This window comes from Arachis stenosperma, chromosome 3 (genome assembly GCF_014773155.1).
Source record: "Arachis stenosperma cultivar V10309 chromosome 3, arast.V10309.gnm1.PFL2, whole genome shotgun sequence".
NCBI lineage: Eukaryota > Viridiplantae > Streptophyta > Magnoliopsida > Fabales > Fabaceae > Arachis > Arachis stenosperma.
The window spans coordinates 7,864,435-7,888,260 of NC_080379.1; the positions used below are offsets into that span (position 1 = coordinate 7,864,435).

At 34.3% G+C, this 23,826-nt stretch overlaps 1 protein-coding gene across 1 annotated transcript; it reads right to left on the reverse strand.

Moving 5' to 3' along the window:
• Positions 1–599: 599 nt before the first annotated feature.
• Positions 600–5,441, reverse strand: LOC130966988 (lysine histidine transporter-like 8). The gene is made up of 5 exons (XM_057891809.1): positions 4,881–5,441; positions 3,718–3,851; positions 1,935–2,368; positions 1,224–1,355; positions 600–1,115 (listed from the first exon to the last, which is right to left on the reverse strand). Exons 1-5 carry the CDS (start codon positions 5,243–5,245, stop codon positions 630–632), a joined length of 1,551 nt encoding a protein of 516 aa, XP_057747792.1. The 5' UTR covers positions 5,246–5,441; the 3' UTR covers positions 600–629.
• Positions 5,442–23,826: the final 18,385 nt, after the last annotated feature.

The following is a 23,826-nucleotide window of genomic DNA, read 5'->3' on the forward strand; positions in this document are numbered from 1 at the left end:
TATTTAAAAAAAACTTGTTACTTTTCATATTTATATGTATATATTACCACAATTATTAAATTTGACCATAATGAGTAAGAGCGAATTGGTTCGAATCGAGTTGATCGAACTGTATGTGTTTATCACACCTTCACAAATAATTTTAAAATGGCTAAAATAAAAATCGAACTTATAAAGAATATTTATACACAATTTTTTTATTCGTTAAACTATGTTTAATCTTTTGTTTTGTATCATAGAAAACATATATATCTATATATAAAAATAAAAATATTACTTCACGAGTTGTGCATAGCCCACTAAACAGGAGAATGATGTATCATATATAACTCCATTTCAAAATAATTTTGACATTCTAATAGATTGAATAGCACTACAAACAGCTATTCAAACTTTAATATATTTACATACTCAGAAGTTAGAATTGCATTTTTGTGTACATACGGACATAAAAAATGATCTAAAGTCTATTCTATAAAGCGATTCTTCTTTCATTTGAGAAACCAGTGAATAATAACAATGGACAAGCTATATTTTGGTTATTAATTAATTAAAAATTAACCTTCAATGACTTAACTTAATTCTGCTAGTTTAATTAATTAATTAATTAAATTGATTCATGTTATTAATTACGGTTTGAAGAAATTGGCATCGAGACGTTTATCAATTAGAGTCTTCAAAGCAGAAGCTATCAAAAGAGCAGCAATAAACATTCCTAAGCAACCAAGAACAACATTGAAGCACCAAGCGAAGCTTCTTGTACGAGGTTTTTTAATGGCCACCCACATGAAACATGGGTATGCATAAGACACTGGCACGAATGCGATTCCACCAAGAAGAAGTGACAGTGATGGTAGGAAGGGGAACGCCACGGCTACAAAGAAAGTTAATCCTCCAAAAAAAAGACGAATGCATATTCTGACCCACCTCGGACACTTGTTGTTCTTTCTGGCTGTGATTTTGAATTCAATGTTGTCGAAAAATGGCATCGCATATACTTGGTAGCTACTCAGGCAATGTAGAATTACCAAAAAGTACATTGCTCCTATTGTGAACTTCGTTACTTGATGCGCGTGCATGTGTACAAACGAAGTTAATAGCCCGTCTTTTTCAATCTGCAACAAAGGAACATACATACATTAAGTTTGTCAAACTAATAGTGGTAATGAATGAATATATATACATATATAGATGCAAATTATTAGTTAAGTTAAAATTCTTGCCTGTTTTCCGTAAGCCCAAAATCCGGGAAGAGCCAAGGGATAAACGCACATGGCAATTATTGCGTACGAAATGATCACTCCTCTACGCATTTTTACGTTGGATTTCTCTTTCAAATCTGATGGAAGCGTTCCCTGTGTAATTAACCAGATACATAAATGTCAATCTAATTTGATTATAGAGTCTCTACCCAAATGTGAGAATACAGAGACATGTCATGTTAAGTAGTTTAAACAAATATTATAAATTTATTTATGAAATCTTAGTCAAAATTTTGAAAACCGAACTGAATGTTAAATTAAAGGAATTAGAAGTTTAAGAATTTAAAAGTTTAACTAAGGTTTAATAGGTGTTGATTTAAATATAATAAAATAATATATTTTGTATAAAATATATTTTTATTTAATTTTTTTTATTAAACCGATTTACCATTATAAAATTGGACTGATTTAACGGATTTATTAATTTTTTAACAATTTTCTGTTTTTTTCTAGTTCATTATAAATTAATTTTTATCTTAAACTGAATCCGTGAATCGGTCTAGTAACTAATTTTTTATGAACCTGTATAAATAAATTGGTTTGATCTAATTTTCAAAATCATAAACTTAACTATTATTTTTTATAACTATATTTTTATGTGAATAATTATAAACTCATTTTTTTGGTGTATTTTTTTTCTAATTATAAGCTCGAATATAATTAATGACACACCTGTATTTCGAGTATAAGATTATGGCCCCGGAAAGCAAGCAAAATGATTCCAATGGAATTCATAACGTCATTAGCCTTAGCCACGTTACTTCCATGCATCGTTGTACTATAGGACACGTCATCATTGGGCTTACCCGTCTTGACGGAGATGGCCCAAAAGAGTGTGCAATAGGCGATGGCGGCGACAGAGCCGACGGCGGAAACAGCAGCCATTGAATTGAGGTTTGGCAACTGAGCTATGAGAATGGCTATGCAAGTAAAGATCAAATACCACTGAACTCCAGTTAGTGAGTGGAGAGTACAATTATCCTTTTCACAAAGTGTCTTGAATAGTAGGTCTAGGGTTCCACCACCGGTGATAATTAAGATTACGCACGTTCCTCCGGAGAGATAACTCACCGGAAATAGTGCTGCCACCTTCCCTAGTTTCTTACCTAACATTTATATAACATAGGTTAGGTTTGTGTTAGAAAAATCCACTCTTTTAAAGAACATGCCAAAAAAATTATAATTATTAAAAGTACAGCACATGTTATAAATATTATAAATAAGTTTTAATTAAATTAGGAGTTTAATTTTAATAATACTGATTGTATAAAAAATTTTATATAATTATTTAATTAAATTTATATATTTAGATTATCTTTTAAATGATAAATTTTAAAATTAGTTATATGTAGTAATAAACATGTTATGATATCAATTCTCTTAAAAATTTAAACTGATAAGAAGTCGTAATTCTGATATTATATTATAAAACCTCTCGTCTTAAAAATTTAAATTAATAGAAAAGAATAATATGAATTGTTGTATTTTTATAAAATAATTAAAAATTTATGTAAAATTATTTTATTCAATATGTGAAAATTGATTTCTTGGAATAATATAATAGGTGTAGTGCTGTTAAAAGCTACTTCAACATGAGTTAAAGTATGTTATCTTCTCCAAATGTTGGCATCAAATCAAGTTGAAAATATTTATATGTGCTATATATAAAGGTAATGAGGTGTTTAATTTCTAGATGACCCAGTGGGGCTCTGTTAAAAAATGGGCAAAAAACTATATATAAAATAGACCATATATCAATAAGCTAAGTGAAAGTAGAAGTGATGTATCATGTGTAGTGGCTGGCATATATAGAAAATTTTGGTGCATGCCATCCTATAATTGATGAGATAGCACTTTCAAAACAAGTATTTTCAAATTTTACATTGGAAAAAGAAAATTAATAATGGAACACGTTCAGAATATTTTTACTAGCAGATGATGTATGCGAGAACAAAATATATAGTATATATGTAGTTAAGGTGGAAAAAAAATATAATGGAATACATCCACTATCATACCACTACTTAATTTGGTCTTGGTAAGATTCTAGAATTCATCATATTAAAATTAGAAATATGTTGGTTGATGAGTTTCGGAATGATATTAGTTTAAAAGCATATTAAAAAATTATATATTTAATATAATATGTACTAATTTAAAGAAAATAATAATTTTTTAATTATGGTATTAAGATATTTGTTAACAAAATCTTTCAAAATATATAAGAGTATAATCCAAGCAAATGATAAAAAGTGCCTTCCTACTGTATATATGGCTAAAGTGGGTTGTAAAATTTAAAACAAAAGAAAAATATTATTTTATCATAAATAATTAATTTTACTTAATTAAGACCATCATCTTATTAGCGTGTTGAAATAGCATATTTCTTCTTTTCGAAACAAACTTAGCTTAATTAGTAGAATAATAAAAGTGGAAGTTTGTGTTATTGCTATACCAAAAGCAGCCATAGCGAGAACGAGGAATCTGCTGTGCCGATTTCCAGGAACTGATTCATGAAGCTCAACAAGGAGAAATATGGTGTATAGCTGCCAAATAAATGCCAGAGACAAACATACACTACCCCATGCCCTGCAATTATTTCCATTTCATTATTCATTAATTTATATTCCGCAAATTATTATTCCATTATTGTGGAATTTGTCCAATAACAATAATAGTATACTGTACTGGAAATGTATGCATGTGTTATATAAATTATGTAAGTATATATATAGAACTATATATATAGAAGAGTAATGATGATAAATTCTGGTGAATTATATTCCACATATATAGAAAGTGAAAGATGTAGACCAAACGATCAGCCATTTGCATTATTGTATATGATATTTTTAGCTATATTATTATTATTATTTCTCTCGTCAAATAGTCATACAGATATACATTAAAAAAGACTTAAAAAAATAATTAAATGAATCAATATATTAAATAAAAATAATATATATTATTTTATATATTTTAAATATTTATTTTATATAAATAACTAATTTAGTGATTAGTTTTTTAAGTATACATCATGATAATAAATTATAGTCATTATTGTTTGATCAATCAACTACTAGATTGTGTGAGTAGTAGTTATAAAAGTCTGTCAAAGACTTCTCTATATTTAATTTTTTCTTGAAGATATTTCATCTTTTTTCCAGATGCATTGCTTTTGCTTTAATTTGGGCCTATGACTTTTTATTTTGCGCTACCTCTTTTTGTTCTCTTTTTCCTATCACATTCACATACACATGTACGTGCGTGTATCACATGCATCATTGTCATGGTTTTCGTATCTCACTCTACTACCTATACTAGCTACTCTTTCTGTATAAAAACCTTTTGTACTTTGTAATACTAGTCAATAATAATAATAATAATATCGTATTATTATACGGAGAATTAAAATTATATTAATCTGACATATAATATATCATATTTCATACACATGCACATATCTAACTCCAAGCAGTAAATTATTAATAGAACGACGACCAAGGGAAGTTAGGTGAGATTTGTTAGATTTAAGCTACTTCATCCATAAACAAATAAAATTTCTTGGATGAGATTATTTTTATTCAAATTAATAATGAATTTAATTAGATTACGTACCAACCAAGAGTGGCGAATGCAACGGGAAGCATGAGAGCCTGAAATCCAATATTTGAATTGAGAATATGAAACGCTGCAAAGTATGCATTTCCATTTCTTGATTCCGTGATTGGAAGCCACTCATCTTTCGGACCCTGCTGCTGTGAAAGGCCAGAGGAAGGTTCATCCTCGAATTCCGAATTAGTAGGGTAAATTTGGGAAGAAGAAGAAGAGTGACGACGATGATGTTGATTTTGATGTTCATTGATATTATCAATGTGTATCAACAAAGTAGAAGCTTGATGAGGAGGCAATGGCGGTTTCAGAATCGCATCGGAGTTGCTTCCCGATCTGAAATTTCTTTCCTTCACCTCCTCCTCCGCCATTATTATTTTATTTTAGTAACTGAATTCAAGGAGAAAAAATTAAAATATGCAGAGATTATTGGTGGAACGGAATTGAACAAAACGAGAGGAAGAAATATAATACAATTCCTTGATTATATAGTTGAAATTAACGAGACTATTGAATAAGAGAGTTAGGGAGAAGGAACATTGAAGGTACTTGGAAGTTTAAAGATGAAGACTTATACCGAATGATGAAAGGGAGATTCGACTCTCCCTTTATATAAGAGAAAATATTCTCATGTGACTGGTACACTGCTGTTCCAGCTGCGGTAGTTGAAATGACCAATATAGGGCTCTTAATTTGTCGTGTTGCAATTTGTTCCACCAACTTGGGTGAGATATGCCTAGTACAGTATTGCTGGCACTTAGGAGATTCAGTTCCAACTTATTACAAAACTTATTTTTTATTTTTTGTCCTTGATTAATCTAATAATCAACCACCATTAACTATATATTTAAAATTGTCCCAAACTGATTCTCGTTAATCGTTAGTTCCAGTAGTCTTCTAGATGAACAAAAATCTAACCCGAATATTTTTTTTTTCTAAAGATAAAGCATCTTTAGTTATAAGTAGTCATTTTCACAACAAATTTACAACATAAAACTAGGTGACTTGCCTTGATCATTTTCATTTCCTCAGGTGTTATCAAATAAATACTTTTGTTACTATTGTTGTTTGAATAATGCTAGAATACGAATAGAATTTATTGTTTATCATCAGCAGTTAATCAATTATATTTAAAAGTATAGAGTATAGACTAACAATATATTGTTAAAACGATAGACTAAAGAGATTAAATTATTGATTAAAAATATTATTGGTCAATATAAAATAAAATTATTGGCCTTCAATACTTTTTTTTTAGTTTGAAAGAACAAGTTAAGTAAAAATAATAAAAAATAAGATATGTGATAAAATTTAATTAAATTTTGAGTGATATTTTTAAATTAATCTTTAACTATTTTTATTTTAGATAATACAAATACTTTTGTACAGTAAATAGTTAAAAAATTATTACATATTATTTTGTTATAAAGAAAAATTCATAACCGTTAAATAATAAGGTGAGCACTCACATAGTTTTCTCCAAGTAAAGTTTATAGTTAAATTAAAAATCGATGATAATTTAATGAAAGAAAGATCCTTGTCATCAAATTTTGTCGTCCTACTTATTAGGTGGCGCAGGTAGCCCGCGCGAGTAGCCATACTTAATGTAACGCACATCAACGGTGTGATCATCGCAGCCACAATATAAGCACAACATTGAGGAAGAAGAAGAATGTTGACAATTAGGATTGACAGTTTTAGTTATGGATAATACCATAATAAAACTCTGAAAAAGGTGAAATTGTCAGAAGAAAGTGCTGACAGAATTGTTGAAAAGAAGTGTAAACGGAATTGTTAGAAGGATGAAAAACTACCCTAAAACTGCCGAAAAGATTACAAATTGCAAAGAGATGGTAAAATGTCAAAGGGTGACGAACTATCGGAAGGTGACGAAAAATATATGTTTTTTCTATGAGAATAGATAAGTAGCGAATGCAGTAATATTTGATTTATTAGACTCGAAAAGACACAAGGTGGAGATGATAGGTTAATCGATAAGGTGAAAAAAAAGTATCAAAATAGTAACAAAAGACAAGAAAAAATGACACAAAAAAAAAGTATAAAAAGTATAATGATTTCATTAGAAGAAAAAACACTTATCTTCTTCAATAAAAATACCATGACTCATTAGATTCAGAAAGATAGAAAGGAGAGGATGAGCTAATCAGTGACGTGAAAAAATATTAATGCATAGGCAAAAGAGAAGGAGAAATGCATAAAAAAAAAGTACTTATGATAAAAAAAAAAAAACTCAATTTTCTCATTAAAACTAAAATAAGCTATCTTATTCAAAAAAAATACTATTGTTCTAATATTATAATAAAAATATGAAAAAATAAAAATAAAAAATAAAAAAATATTGTATTTTATATTTTTATTGTTATGGACTAATAAAAAAAATGGTTTAATACAAATTAAGTAAAGAATCAATAATAAGATACGTGATAAAATTAAATTAAATTATGAATAATATCTTTAAATTAATCTTGAAAAACTTTTATTTTAGATAAATTAGAGAATACAAATACCTTTGTATGGTATGTAATTAAAAAAATTATCATATATCTTGATATAAAGAAAAATCCATACCCGTTAAGTAATGGTTGAGCATACTCAATGATGATTAAAAAAAAAAAAGTCAAAAACCGATGATGTACAAAACGGCCATTTTCGCTACCTGAAAAAGGGATAGAGGAACAAATGGGGCGCATGCTCTTCGTGCACTACACCACCTATGTGCACACCGTATATTTGTCAACTCAATCTAGACCTTTAATATTAGTTAAATAAATCTCTGCGGTTCATAATATTGGACCCGCAAGCACCCTTAAATTTTTTCCAATGGGTTGTTATGTGAATGAGACTTTTATTCTAATCAAATCGGAAATGCGTGGATTGCACTTTCAGAATGACGTCACCTCACTGATGTCATCTACGACAGTGTATTTGACTTTGGCATACGAGGGTGGTAGACTAAATTGTAATTTGACTGTGACGGTATACAAATATTAGCATTTAGCAGCTTAATTAACTAGTTAGTTATTGCATAATTGTTTATTACTACTACTAATTAAGTAGCCTTTCACATCAAATTCATCAATATTTGATTTACTCTCGCTTTCCTGACTTAATGGGATTCTTTATAGGAGTATATTCGGAATAATTTAAGTTTTGAGTCATGGTCTTATATTGGTCTTCCTAGAATAATAACTAAGTTATATGTCTCGTCACCTTGTAAAAAAAAAAAAGTTATGTCTCGGCACCAGTTCCAATATATATTATTTCATTTTGCTATAGCTATTGTATAGGAGTATAGTGTTTATTTATTTATTTTAAACCAAAAAAGAGTCAATCCATGAAAAATTTGGTTATTAATTCGTAAGTTCTTAAAAAAAATTATCACATAAGATTTAAAAAAAAAATTATGACGAATTTATAGGTGTATAAAAATGATACAAAAAATGTTAATTAAATTCTTGAAAAATTGTAAAGTAATTTATATATTTTTTGACTGATAAATGAATCATATTTAACATTATAAATTTTCAAGGACCTATAAGTCAAGTATTAGAATTTTCTAAAAATTTATTTATTATTTTTCTCAAATATAAAATTTTTTAAAGGAATTACTTAGTATTTATTAAAAAAAAAACAATAAATCCATATGATAAGATTCTTTAAGAATAATCTAGTTCTAATATACTATTTCATGATCGGAATATACTTTAGTTTTTTTTTTCCCACTTTGCCTTTAGGATATGTGCAAAGACTGTTCGTCTGATGAGCTTTATTTAAAACAAATCTTTTCTTTAAAATAAAAAACTGAAAAAAGGTTATTTTTCATATATTTGTATAAATTTTAAATAACATTCGTTAAAAACTCCAATAAAGAGTTTTTAATCAAAATCATTTATTAGCTTGTGTTTAGTTTCTACACAGGAATCTTACAAACTTACTATTTTTCAAAATTTTAGGTAGACAAAAAAAAAAACAATCAGAACTTGTTTTATTTAGCATTAATTAATTGTCGCAACAATTAATGAATGCTAAATAAGACAAGTTATGACTGTTTTTGACTGATTTTCTTTGGTTACCAAATATTTCCGTTATAATAAATACATTCTTAGCCTTCATTTATTTTGTTCTTCTTTTATAAATCATGAATAATTAAATGACTAACTAACATGGTGGGAGGATCAACTTTGGATATGCATATGCATAAGTGTGTATAAAAACAACACATGTATTTAATATGTATACATAACATAAATATATAGCAATTCATTTGGTGGTTGATTATTCATTCATTATTATTGTCCAAAAATATAATGTAACGTTAACTTACTAGTATGAACCAACCACATACCAAATAATATGTAATTTTTCCCATTCTTATCCGAAAATGATCAGTGTCCAATAATCTTACGTTTACTGAAAATCATCATAAAATTAAATATGTTGTTCGCTGTTCGAAGTATAATTCCCTTTTTTCTTTAAACAGATGTAAACATGTGTTCTGCAAATTCCGGTCTTAAAATTTATGAATGAGAGGAATAGTAATAAAGCAGTTAGGTATGAATTTGGGGAGCGAAAGTGAATTTTCATGCTTACATTTATGTTATATATTTAAGGTAACCAAAAATGTTGCTAAAACTTCATTAAGATGTTACAATATTATATTAAAAGTACTATATGTTGGGCCACCATGATGATCTAAGAGGAGAAGACACTACATTCAACTCAAAATCTTAAGGTATTAATTTAATGAATTTCTCATCTTATAAACTCTTCACTCTTTCTTGCTTTCTTTGATGTGAGACTAACTTTATGCACTCCTCACATTTGCAACAATGACAATCTTCTCCTCAAATGTGAGTCTCCAGTCTCCACATCAAGCATCAATTCCCCTCTAACTCCTCCACCACATATGAGTATTCGTCCATCACACCGCCGCACCACACCGCGGGACATGCCGCTCGGACCACCTTTGCCGGAAAGACTTTCGATACTTCACCTTGAATACCCCTTAAAACCACCAGACCGATTAACCATCGGCTCTGATACCACTTTGTTGGGCCACCGTGAGGAGTTCTCGATCATCAGGGAGATTTCGGAGAAGAATCAAGTGAGAGAATATAAGATGAGAAGCCACCACATCCAACTCAAAACCTTATACCACTTGTGGGGCCAACCATAGAGAGCTCTCGACTACCAGAGAGATTTCAGGGAGGAATCAAGTGAGAGAACATAAGATGAGAAGACACCACATCCAACTCAAAACCTTAAGGTAGTAAGTATCAACAAGCATCAACTCTCCTCTAGCTCCTCCGGACCACCTTTGCCGGGAAGACTTTCGATGCTTCACCTTGAATACCGGCTCTGGTACCACTTTGTTGGGCTACCGTGAGGAGCTCTCGACCACCGAGGAGATTTCGGAAAAGAATCAAGTGAGATAATATAAGATGAGAAGATAGCACATCCAACTCAAAACCTTAAAGTATTGAGTTAATGAGTTTATCTAGAGGAGTAGGTTTCGCTCCAAAATCACTAGATATCGAACCATTTCGATTTGTAATCATCACAGCGATAGGTATCACTCTGATATGCCAGGAAACAAGCCATAACCAAATTTGCAAATGAATCAAATGCTTGACCAATATAACTAGTAATTCTTAAGAACATATCATACCTGAAGAACCCAATGAGCACAGCTAAGGAATCTCGCAACACACAATGAGCAGTGAGTGGCTCAACAATCTGGAGGTTAAAATTGAAAAAGGTTAGAAAGGAAAATAACCAGATCAGATCCCAAACATAAAATTTAGAATGATAATTCTTGTAGTTAAGTAATAATACCTTGGTGTTCTGCATGATCCGCAGTTGAGGTAATACCGAAACTGCTTCCATATATACACGGAATGTCCAGAAAATCATGTTCAATAAATAATGAGAAGTTGATGGATGAATAAGCAAGGCAAACACAACACAGGTATCACCTGCAATCAGTTTCAAAATTAGAACACGTCAAATTGAATCTAATAGAAGGACAATCTGTACAGAACAACCCAACCTCACATTTCAACCATCTATGCACAAAACCGGCAGCGGTGCAAGCAGCGGAGGTAATCGGTCTGCAATGGCAGAGCAGAAAAAAGAAGAGCCAAATGTAGCGATAGGGACGGTGACAGCGTGTTTCGACGGTGATGATTATGATACCTGTATGATATATTTCACCATAATAAATACCTAAATAATATATTTAGAGCATAATAGGCTTTATCAAATATAGAAATAAAATAATATTTTTCTAATTTCTAACTAATTATTCTATAAAAGTGTAGATCATTTTTTAAATAATCTAACCTTATTTATGTTATTTATAACTCAAATTAATTTGTCTAAAGGATCTTAAATTAATTAACATACCCTTCTCCCTCCCTCTTCTATTATAAAAACTCCCACACTCCTTTTCCTGCACTCCACACTGTAACACACAATTCACAAACACCGCATCCAACTCAAAACCTTATACTACTTGTGGGGCCAACCGTGGAGAGCTCTCGACCACCGGAGAGATTTCGAGGAGGAATCAAGTGAGAGAACATAAGATGAAAAGACACTACATCCAACTCAAAACTTTAAGGTAGTAAGTATCAACAAGCATCAACTCTCCTCTAACTCCTCCGGACCACCTTTACCGGCAAGACTTTCGATGCTTCACCTTGAATACTAGCACTGATACCACTTTGTTAGACCACCGTGAGGAGCTCTCGATCACCAAGGAGATTTCAGGAAAGAATCAAGTGAGAGAATATAAGATGAGAAGACACCACATCCAACTCAAAACCTTAAGGTATTGAGTTAATGGGTAGTAAGTATCAAGTGAGAGAATATAAGATGAGAAGGCACCACGTCCAACTCAAAACCTTAAGGTAGTAAGTATCAACAAGCATCAACTCTCCTCTAGCTCCTCCGGACCACTTTTTCCGGGAAGACTTTCGATACTTTACCTTAAATACCGGCTCTGATACCACTTTGTTGGGCCACCGTGAGGAGCTCCTGACCACCAAGGAGATTTCGAGAAAGAATCAAGTGAGAGAATATAAGATGAGAAGACAACACATCCAACTCAAAACCTTAAGGTATTGATTTAATGGGTCTCTCTATAGGAGTAGGTTTCGCTCCAAAATCACTAGATATCGAACCATTTCAATTTGTAATCATCACAGCAATAGGTATCACTCTGATATGCCAGCAAACAAGCCATAACAAAACTTGCAAATTAATCAAATTCTTGACCAATATAACTAGTAATTTTTAAGAACATATCATACCTGAAGAACCCAATGAGCACCGCTAAGGAATCTTGCAACACCCAATGAGCCGTGAGTGGCTCAACAATCTGGAGGTTAAAATTGAAAAAGGTTAGAAAGGAAAATAACCAGATCAGATCCCAAACATAAAATTTAGAATTATAATTCTTGTAGTTAAGTAATAATACCTTGGTGTTCTGCATGATCCACAGTTGAGGTAATACAAAAACTGCTTCCAGATATACACAGAATGTCTAGAAAATCCTGTTCAATAAATGATGAGAAGTTGATGGATGAATAAGAAAGGCCAACACAGCACAAGGTATCACCTGCATTCAGTTTCAAAATTAGAACACGTCAAATTGAATCTAATAGAAGGCCAATCTGTACAGAACAATCCAACCTCACACTTCAACCATCTATGCACAAAACCGGTGGCGGTGCAAGCAGCAGAGGTGATCGGTCGGCAATGGCAGAGCAGAAAAGAGAAGAGCCAAATGTAGTGATAACGACGGTGACAGCGTGTTTTGACAGTGATGATTATGATACATGTATGATATATTTCACCATAATAAATACCTAAACAATATATTTAGAGCATAATAGACTTTATCAAATATAGAAATAAGATAACATTTTTCTAATTTCTAACTAATTATTCTATAAAAGTGTAGATCATTTTTTAAATAATCTAACCTTGTTTATGTTATTTATAACTCAAATTAATTTGTCTAAAAGATCTTAAATTAATTAACATACCCTTCTCCCTCCCTCTTCTATTATAAAAACTCCCACACCCCTTTCCCTGAACTCCACACCGTAACATACAATTCACAAACACCGCATCCAACTCAAAACCTTATACCACTTGTGGGGCCAACCGTAGAGAGCTCTCTACTACCAGAGAGATTTCGGAGAGAAATCAAATGAGAGAACATAAGATGAGAATACACCACCTCCAACTCAAAACCTTAAGGTAGTAAGTATCAACAAGTATCAACTCTCCTCTAGCTCCACCGGACCACCTTTGCCGGCAAGAGTTTCGATGCTTCACCTTGAATACCGGCTCTGATACCACTTTGTTAGGCCACCGTGAGGAGCTCTCGATCACCGAGGAGATTTCGGAAAAGAATCAAGTGAGAGAATATAAGATGAGAAGACAGCACATCCAACTCAAAACCTTAAGGTATTGAGTTAACGGGTCTCCCTAGAGGAGTAGGTTTTGCTCCAAAATCAGTAGATATCGAACCATTTCGATTTGTAATCATCACAGCGATAGGTATCACTCTGATATGCCAGCAAACAAGCCATAACCAAATTTGTAAATGAATCAAATTCTTGACCAATATAACTCGTAATTTTTAAGAACATATCATACCTGAAGAACCCAATGAGCACAACTAAGGAATCTTGCAACACCCAATGAGTAGTGAGTGGCTCAATAATCTGGAGGTTAAAATGGAATAAAGTTAGAAAGGAAAATAACCAGATCAGATCCCAAACATAAAATTTTGAATGATAATTCTTGTAGTTAAGAAATAATACCTTAGTGTTCTGCATGACCCGTAGTTGAGGTAATACTGAAACTGCTTCCAGATATACACGGAATGGCCAGAAAATCATATTCAATAAATGATGAGAAGTTGATGGATTAATAAGCAAGGCCAACACAGCACACGGTATCACTTGCATTCAGTTTCAAAATTAGAACACGTCAAATTGAATCTAATAGAAGGTCAATCTGTACAGAACAACCCAACCTCACACTTCAACCATCTATGCACAAAATTGGCGGCGGTGCAGGCAGCGGAGGTGATCGATCGGTAATGGTAGAACAGAAAAGAGAAGAGCCAAATGTAGCGATAGCGACGGTGACAACGTGTTTCGACGGTGATGATTATGATACCTGTATGATATATTTCACCATAATAAATACCTAAACAATATATTTAGAGCATAATAGGCTTTATCAAATATAGAAATAAAATAACATTTTCCTAATTTCTAACTAATTATTCTATAAAAGTGTAGATCATTTTTAAAATAATCTAACCTTGTTAATGTTATTTATAACTCAAATTAATTTTTCTAAAGGATCTTAAATTAATTAACATACCCTTCTTCCTCCCTCTTCTATTATAAAAACTCCCACACCCATTTCCCTGTACTCCAAACCGTAACACATAATTCACAAACACCGCATCCAACTCAAAATCTTATACTACTTGTGGGGCCAACCGTGGAGAGCTCTCGACCACCGGAGAGATTTCGAGGAGGAATCAAGTGAGAGAACATAAGATGAGAAAACACCACATCCAACTCAAAACCTTAAGGTAGTAAGTATCAACAAGCATTAACTCTCCTCTAGCTCCTCCGGACCAACTTTGCCGGCAAGACTTTTGATGCTTCACCTTGAATACTAGCTCTGATACCACTTTGTTAGGCCACCGTGAGGAGCTCTCGATCACCGAGGAGATTTCAGAAAAGAATCAAGTGAGAGAATATAAGATGAGAAGACACCACATCTAACTCAAAACCTTAAGGTATTGAGTTAATGGGTAGTAAATATCAAGTGAGAGAATATAAGATGAGAAGGCACCACGTCCAACTCAAAACCTTAAGGTAGTAAGTATCAACAAGTATCAACTCTCCTCTAGCTCCTCCGAACCACTTTTGCCGTGAGGACTTTCGAAACACTTGCAATTCTTCATTATAATTACTCGAAGTGTGAATGATTGGTGAGCAGAGGTGTGAGCCTTTGGTGACAATAAAAGAGAAGTGTGAAACTGTGAATGATTGGAAAGGAAGTGATGAGCGGAGGTGTGAGCCTTTGGTGAATAGAAGTGTGAAACTGTGAATGAAGAGAAGTGTGAAACTGTGAATGATTGGAAAGGAGGTGGTGAGCGGAGGTGTGAGCCTTTGGTGACAATATAAGAGAAGTGTGAAACTGTGAATGATTGGAAAGGAGGTGATGAGTGGAGGTGTGAGCCTTTGGTGAAGAGAAGTGTGAAACTGTGAATGATTGGAAATAAGGGTGAAGGTATGCGGAGGTGTGAGCATATTTAGAGCATAATTTGATTATGATACCTTTATGATATATTTCACCATAATAAATATCTAAACAATATATTTAGAGCATAATAGGCTTTATCAAATATAGAAATAAAATAACATTTTCCTAATTTCTAACTAATTATTCTATAAAAGTGTAGATCATTTTTTAAATAATCTAACCTTGTTTATGTTATTTATAACTCAAATTAATTTGTCTAAAGGATCTTAAATTAATTAACATACCCTTCTTCCTCCATCTTCTATTATAAAAACTCCCACACCCCTTTCCCTGTACTCCACACCGTAACACACAATTCACAAACACCGCATCCAACTCAAAATCTTATACTACTTGTGGGGCCAACCGTGGAGAGCTCTCGACCACCGAGGAGATTTCGAAGAGGAATCAAGTGAGAAAACATAAGATGAAAAAACACCACATCCAACTCAAAACCTTAAGGTAGTAAGTATCAACAAGCATCAACTCTCCTCTAGCTCCTCCGACCACCTTTGCCGGCAAGACTTTTGATGCTTCACCTTGAATACTTGCTCTGATACCACTTTGTTAGGCCACCGTGAGGAGCTCTCGATCACCGAAAAAATTTCGGGAAAGAATCAAGTGAGAGAATATAAGATGAGAAGACACCACATCCAACTCAAAACCTTAAGGTATTGAGTTAATGGGTAGTAAATATCAAGTGAGAGAATATAAGATGAGAAGGCACCACATCCAACTCAAAACCTTAAGGTAGTAAGTATCAACAAGTATCAACTCTCCTCTAGCTCCTCCGGACCACTTTTGTCGGAAAGACTTTCGAAACACTTGCAATTCTTCATTATAATTACTCGAAGTGTGAATGATTGGTGAGTGGAGGTGTGAGCCTTTGGTGACAATATAAGAGAAGTGTGAAACTGTGAATGATTAGAAAGGAGGTGGTGAGCAGAGGTGTGAGCCTTTGGTGAAGAGAAGTGTGAAACTGTGAATGATTGGAAAGGAGGTGGTGAGCGGAGGTGTGAGCCTTTGGTGACAATATAAGAGAAGTCTGAAACTGTGAATGATTAGAAAGGAGGTGGTGAGTGGAGGTGTGAGCCTTTGGTGAAGAGAAGTGTGAAACTGTGAATGATTAGAAAGGAGGGTGAAGGTATGCGGAGGTGTGAGCATATTTAGAGCATAATTTGATTATGATACCTGTATGATATATTTCACCATAATAAATACCTAAACAATGTATTTAGAGCATAATAGGCTTTATCAAATATAGAAATAAAATAACATTTTTCTAATTTCTAACTAATTATTCTATAAAAGTGTAGATCATTTTTAAAATAATCTAATCTTTTTTATGTTATTTATAACTCAAAATAATTTGTCTAAAGGATCTTAAATTAATTAACATACCCTTCTTCCTCCCTCTTCCATTATAAAAACTCCCACACCCCTTTTCCTATACTCCACACCGTAACACACAATTCACAAACATCGCATCCAACTCAAAATCTTATACTACTTGTGGGACCAACCGTGGAGAGCTCTCGACCACCGGAGAGATTTCGAGGAGGAATCAAGTGAGAGAACATAAGATGAGAAAACACCACATCCAACTCAAAACCTTAAGGTAGTAAGTATCAACAAGCATCAACTCTCCTCTAGCTCCTCCGGACCAACTTTGCCGGCAAAACTTTTGATGCTTCACCTTGAATACTAGCTCTGATACCACTTTGTTAGGCCACCGTGAGGAGCTCTCGATCACCGAGGAGATTTCAGAAAAGAATCAAGTGAGAGAATATAAGATGAGAAGACACCACATCTAACTCAAAACCTTAAGGTATTGAGTTAATGGGTAGTAAATATCAAGTGAGAGAATATAAGATGAGAAGGCACCACGTCAAACTCAAAACCTTAAGGTAGTAAGTATCAACAAGTATCAACTCTCCTCTAGCTCCTCCGAACCACTTTTGCCGTGAGGACTTTCGAAACACTTGCAATTCTTCATTATAATTACTCGAAGTGTGAATGATTGGTGAGCGGAGGTGTGAGCCTTTGGTGACAATAAAAGAGAAGTGTGAAACTGTGAATGATTGGAAAGGAAGTGATGAGCGGAGGTGTGAGCCTTTGGTGAATAGAAGTGTGAAACTGTGAATGAAGAGAAGTGTGAAACTGTGAATGATTGGAAAGGAGGTGGTGAGCGGAGGTGTGAGCCTTTGGTGACAATATAAGAGAAGTGTGAAACTGTGAATGATTGGAAAGGAGGTGATGAGTGGAGGTGTGAGCCTTTGGTGAAGAGAAGTGTGAAACTGTGAATGATTGGAAATAAGGGTGAAGGTATGCGGAGGTGTGAGCATATTTAGAGCATAATTTGATTATGATACCTTTATGATATATTTCACCATAATAAATATCTAAACAATATATTTAGAGCATAATAGGCTTTATCAAATATAGAAATAAAATAACATTTTCCTAATTTCTAACTAATTATTCTATAAAAGTGTAGATCATTTTTTAAATAATCTAACCTTGTTTATGTTATTTATAACTCAAATTAATTTGTCTAAAGGATCTTAAATTAATTAACATACCCTTCTTCCTCCATCTTCTATTATAAAAACTCCCACACCCCTTTCCCTGTACTCCACACCGTAACACACAATTCACAAACACCGCATCCAACTCAAAATCTTATACTACTTGTGGGGCCAACCGTGGAGAGCTCTCGACCACCGAGGAGATTTCGAAGAGGAATCAAGTGAGAAAACATAAGATGAAAAAACACCACATCCAACTCAAAACCTTAAGGTAGTAAGTATCAACAAGCATCAACTCTCCTCTAGCTCCTCCGACCACCTTTGCCGGCAAGACTTTTGATGCTTCACCTTGAATACTTGCTCTGATACCACTTTGTTAGGCCACCGTGAGGAGCTCTCGATCACCGAAAAAATTTCGGGAAAGAATCAAGTGAGAGAATATAAGATGAGAAGACACCACATCCAACTCAAAACCTTAAGGTATTGAGTTAATGGGTAGTAAATATCAAGTGAGAGAATATAAGATGAGAAGGCACCACATCCAACTCAAAACCTTAAGGTAGTAAGTATCAACAAGTATCAACTCTCCTCTAGCTCCTCCGGACCACTTTTGTCGGAAAGACTTTCGAAACACTTGCAATTCTTCATTATAATTACTCGAAGTGTGAATGATTGGTGAGTGGAGGTGTGAGCCTTTGGTGACAATATAAGAGAAGTGTGAAACTGTGAATGATTAGAAAGGAGGTGGTGAGCAGAGGTGTGAGCCTTTGGTGAAGAGAAGTGTGAAACTGTGAATGATTGGAAAGGAGGTGGTGAGCGGAGGTGTGAGCCTTTGGTGACAATATAAGAGAAGTGTGAAACTGTGAATGATTAGAAAGGAGGTGGTGAGTGGAGGTGTGAGCCTTTGGTGAAGAGAAGTGTGAAACTGTGAATGATTAGAAAGGAGGGTGAAGGTATGCGGAGGTGTGAGCATATTTAGAGCATAATTTGATTATGATACCTGTATGATATATTTCACCATAATAAATACCTAAACAATGTATTTAGAGCATAATAGGCTTTATCAAATATAGAAATAAAATAACATTTTTCTAATTTCTAACTAATTATTCTATAAAAGTGTAGATCATTTTTAAAATAATCTAATCTTTTTATGTTATTTATAACTCAAAATAATTTGTCTAAAGGATCTTAAATTAATTAACATACCCTTCTTCCTCCCTCTTCCATTATAAAAACTCCCACACCCCTTTTCCTATACTCCACACCGTAACACACAATTCACAAACATCACATCCAACTCAAAATCTTATACTACTTGTGGGACCAACCGTGGAGAGCTCTCGACCACCGGAGAGATTTCGAGGAGGAATCAAGTGAGAGAACATAAGATGAGAAAACACCACATCCAACTCAAAACCTTAAGGTAGTAAGTATCAACAAGCATCAACTCTCCTCTAGCTCCTCCGGACCAACTTTGCCGGCAAAACTTTTGATGCTTCACCTTGAATACTAGCTCTGATACCACTTTGTTAGGCCACCGTGAGGAGCTCTCGATCACCGAGGAGATTTCAGAAAAGAATCAAGTGAGAGAATATAAGATGAGAAGACACCACATCTAACTCAAAACCTTAAGGTATTGAGTTAATGGGTAGTAAATATCAAGTGAGAGAATATAAGATGAGAAGGCACCACGTCCAACTCAAAACCTTAAGGTAGTAAGTATCAACAAGTATCAACTCTCCTCTAGCTCCTCCGAACCACTTTTGCCGTGAGGACTTTCGAAACACTTGCAATTCTTCATTATAATTACTCGAAGTGTGAATGATTGGTGAGCGGAGGTGTGAGCCTTTGGTGACAATAAAAGAGAAGTGTGAAACTGTGAATGATTGGAAAGGAAGTGATGAGCGGAGGTGTGAGCCTTTGGTGAATAGAAGTGTGAAACTGTGAATGAAGAGAAGTGTGAAACTGTGAATGATTGGAAAGGAGGTGGTGAGCGGAGGTGTGAGCCTTTGGTGACAATATAAGAGAAGTGTGAAACTGTGAATGATTGGAAAGGAGGTGATGAGTGGAGGTGTGAGCCTTTGGTGAAGAGAAGTGTGAAACTGTGAATGATTGGAAATAAGGGTGAAGGTATGCGGAGGTGTGAGCATATTTAGAGCATAATTTGATTATGATACCTTTATGATATATTTCACCATAATAAATATCTAAACAATATATTTAGAGCATAATAGGCTTTATCAAATATAGAAATAAAATAACATTTTCCTAATTTCTAACTAATTATTCTATAAAAGTGTAGATCATTTTTTAAATAATCTAACCTTGTTTATGTTATTTATAACTCAAATTAATTTGTCTAAAGGATCTTAAATTAATTAACATACCCTTCTTCCTCCATCTTCTATTATAAAAACTCCCACACCCCTTTCCCTGTACTCCACACCGTAACACACAATTCACAAACACCGCATCTAACTCAAAATCTTATACTACTTGTGGGGCCAACCGTGGAGAGCTCTCGACCACCGAGGAGATTTCGAAGAGGAATCAAGTGAGAAAACATAAGATGAAAAAACACCACATCCAACTCAAAACCTTAAGGTAGTAAGTATCAACAAGCATCAACTCTCCTCTAGCTCCTCCGACCACCTTTGCCGGCAAGACTTTTGATGCTTCACCTTGAATACTTGCTCTGATACCACTTTGTTAGGCCACCGTGAGGAGCTCTCGATCACCGAAAAAATTTCGGGAAAGAATCAAGTGAGAGAATATAAGATGAGAAGACACCACATCCAACTCAAAACCTTAAGGTATTGAGTTAATGGGTAGTAAATATCAAGTGAGAGAATATAAGATGAGAAGGCACCACATCCAACTCAAAACCTTAAGGTAGTAAGTATCAACAAGTATCAACTCTCCTCTAGCTCCTCCGGACCACTTTTGTCGGAAAGACTTTCGAAACACTTGCAATTCTTCATTATAATTACTCGAAGTGTGAATGATTGGTGATTGGAGGTGTGAGCCTTTGGTGACAATATAAGAGAAGTGTGAAACTGTGAATGATTAGAAAGGAGGTGGTGAGCAGAGGTGTGAGCCTTTGGTGAAGAGAAGTGTGAAAATGTGAATGATTGGAAAGGAGGTGGTGAGCGGAGGTGTGAGCCTTTGGTGACAATATAAGAGAAGTGTGAAACTGTGAATGATTAGAAAGGAGGTGGTGAGTGGAGGTGTGAGCCTTTGGTGAAGAGAAGTGTGAAACTGTGAATGATTAGAAAGGAGGGTGAAGGTATGCGGAGGTGTGAGCATATTTAGAGCATAATTTGATTATGATACCTGTATGATATATTTCACCATAATAAATACCTAAACAATGTATTTAGAGCATAATAGGCTTTATCAAATATAGAAATAAAATAACATTTTTCTAATTTCTAACTAATTATTCTATAAAAGTGTAGATCATTTTTAAAATAATCTAATCTTTTTTATGTTATTTATAACTCAAAATAATTTGTCTAAAGGATCTTAAATTAATTAACATACCCTTCTTCCTCCCTCTTCCATTATAAAAACTCCCACACCCCTTTTCCTATACTCCACACCGTAACACACAATTCACAAACATCGCATCCAACTCAAAATCTTATACTACTTGTGGGACCAACCGTGGAGAGCTCTCGACCACCGGAGAGATTTCGAGGAGGAATCAAGTGAGAGAACATAAGATGAGAAAACACCACATCCAACTCAAAACCTTAAGGTAGTAAGTATCAACAAGCATCAACTCTCCTCTAGCTCCTCCGGACCAACTTTGCCGGCAAAACTTTTGATGCTTCACCTTGAATACTAGCTCTGATACCACTTTGTTAGGCCACCGTGAGGAGCTCTCGATCACCGAGGAGATTTCAGAAAAGAATCAAGTGAGAGAATATAAGATGAGAAGACACCACATCTAACTCAAAACCTTAAGGTATTGAGTTAATGGGTAGTAAATATCAAGTGAGAGAATATAAGATGAGAAGGCACCACGTCCAACTCAAAACCTTAAGGTAGTAAGTATCAACAAGTATCAACTCTCCTCTAGCTCCTCCGAACCACTTTTGCCGTGAAGACTTTCGAAACACTTGCAATTCTTCATTATAATTACTCGAAGTGTGAATGATTGGTGAGCGGAGGTGTGAGCCTTTGGTGACAATAAAAGAGAAGTGTGAAACTATGAATGATTGGAAAGGAAGTGATGAGCGGAGGTGTGAGCCTTTGGTGAATAGAAGTGTGAAACTGTGAATGAAGAGAAGTGTGAAACTGTGAATGATTGGAAAGGAGGTGGTGAGCGGAGGTGTGAGCCTTTGGTGACAATATAAGAGAAGTGTGAAACTGTGAATGATTGGAAAGGAGGTGATGAGTGGAGGTGTGAGCCTTTGGTGAAGAGAAGTGTGAAACTGTGAATGATTGGAAATAAGGGTGAAGGTATGCGGAGGTGTGAGCATATTTAGAGCATAATTTGATTATGATACCTTTATGATATATTTCACCATAATAAATATCTAAACAATATATTTATAGCATAATAGGCTTTATCAAATATAGAAATAAAATAACATTTTCCTAATTTCTAACTAATTATTCTATAAAAGTGTAGATCATTTTTTAAATAATCTAACCTTGTTTATGTTATTTATAACTCAAATTAATTTGTCTAAAGGATCTTAAATTAATTAACATACCCTTCTTCCTCCATCTTCTATTATAAAAACTCCCACACCCCTTTCCCTGTACTCTACACCGTAACACACAATTCACAAATATCGCATTCAACTCAAAATCTTATACTACTTGTAGGGCCAACCGTGGATAGCTCTCGACCACCGGGGAGATTTCGAAGAGGAATCAAGTGAGGGAACATAAGATGAGAAAACACCACATCCAACTCAAAACCTTAAGGTAGTAAGTATCAACAAGCATCAACTCTCCTCTAGCTCCTCCGGACCACCTTTGCCGGCAAGACTTTTGATGCTTCACCTTGAATACTAGCTCTGATACCACTTTGTTAGGCCACCGTGAGGAGCTCTCGATCACCGAAGAGATTTCGGGAAAGAATCAAGTGAGAGAATATAAGATGAGAAGACACCACATCTAACTCAAAACCTTAAGGTATTTAGTTAATGGGTAGTAAATATCAAGTGAGAGAATATAAGATAAGAAGGCACCACGTCCAACTCAAAACCTTAAGGTAGTAAGTATCAACAAGTATCAACTCTCCTCTAGCTCCTCCGGACCACTTTTACCGGGAAGACTTTCGAAACACTTGCAATTCTTCATTATAATTACTCGAAGTGTGAATGATTGGTGAGCGGAGGTGTGAGCCTTTGGTGACAATATAAGAGAAGTGTGAAACTGTGAATGATTGGAAAGGAGGTGGTGAGCGGAGATGTGAACCTTTGGTGAAGAGAAGTGTGAAACTGTGAATGAAGAGAAGTGTGAAACTGTGAATGATTGGAAAGGAGGTGGTGAGCAGAGGTGTGAGCCTTTGGTGACAATATAAGAGAAGTGTGAAACTGTGAATGATTGAAAATGAGGTTGTGAATGATTGGGAAGGAGGTGGTGGTGGTGAGTGGAGGTGTGAGCCTTTGGTGAAGAGAAGTGTGAAACTGTATGCGGAGGTGTGAGCCTTTATTATATAGTTATCAGAACCAGTCCGGACCGGCCGATTCCGGCCGAAAAATCTGCCGGTTCGCACTCAGATTGCATTAAACCCGCCCGGGTCCACGGTGCACCTGCTCGCTGCTGAACCATCGTAGTAGCACCCTCTTCGCAACTCCAAAAATCGCACTCAGATTGCATTAAACCCGCCTGGGTGCACCCTCTTCGCAACTCCAAAAATGCAGCGAGAAAGATTCGAACTCGAATGGGTAAAGATATGACACCTCCTCTTTCCACTGTGCCACCTTGATTTTTATTGATGTATGTGACAAAAATTAAATATATAATAAACTTTGAATAAATTTTTATTTATTTTTATTCTTTTAAATATAGATTGACATAGATACCAACACAAG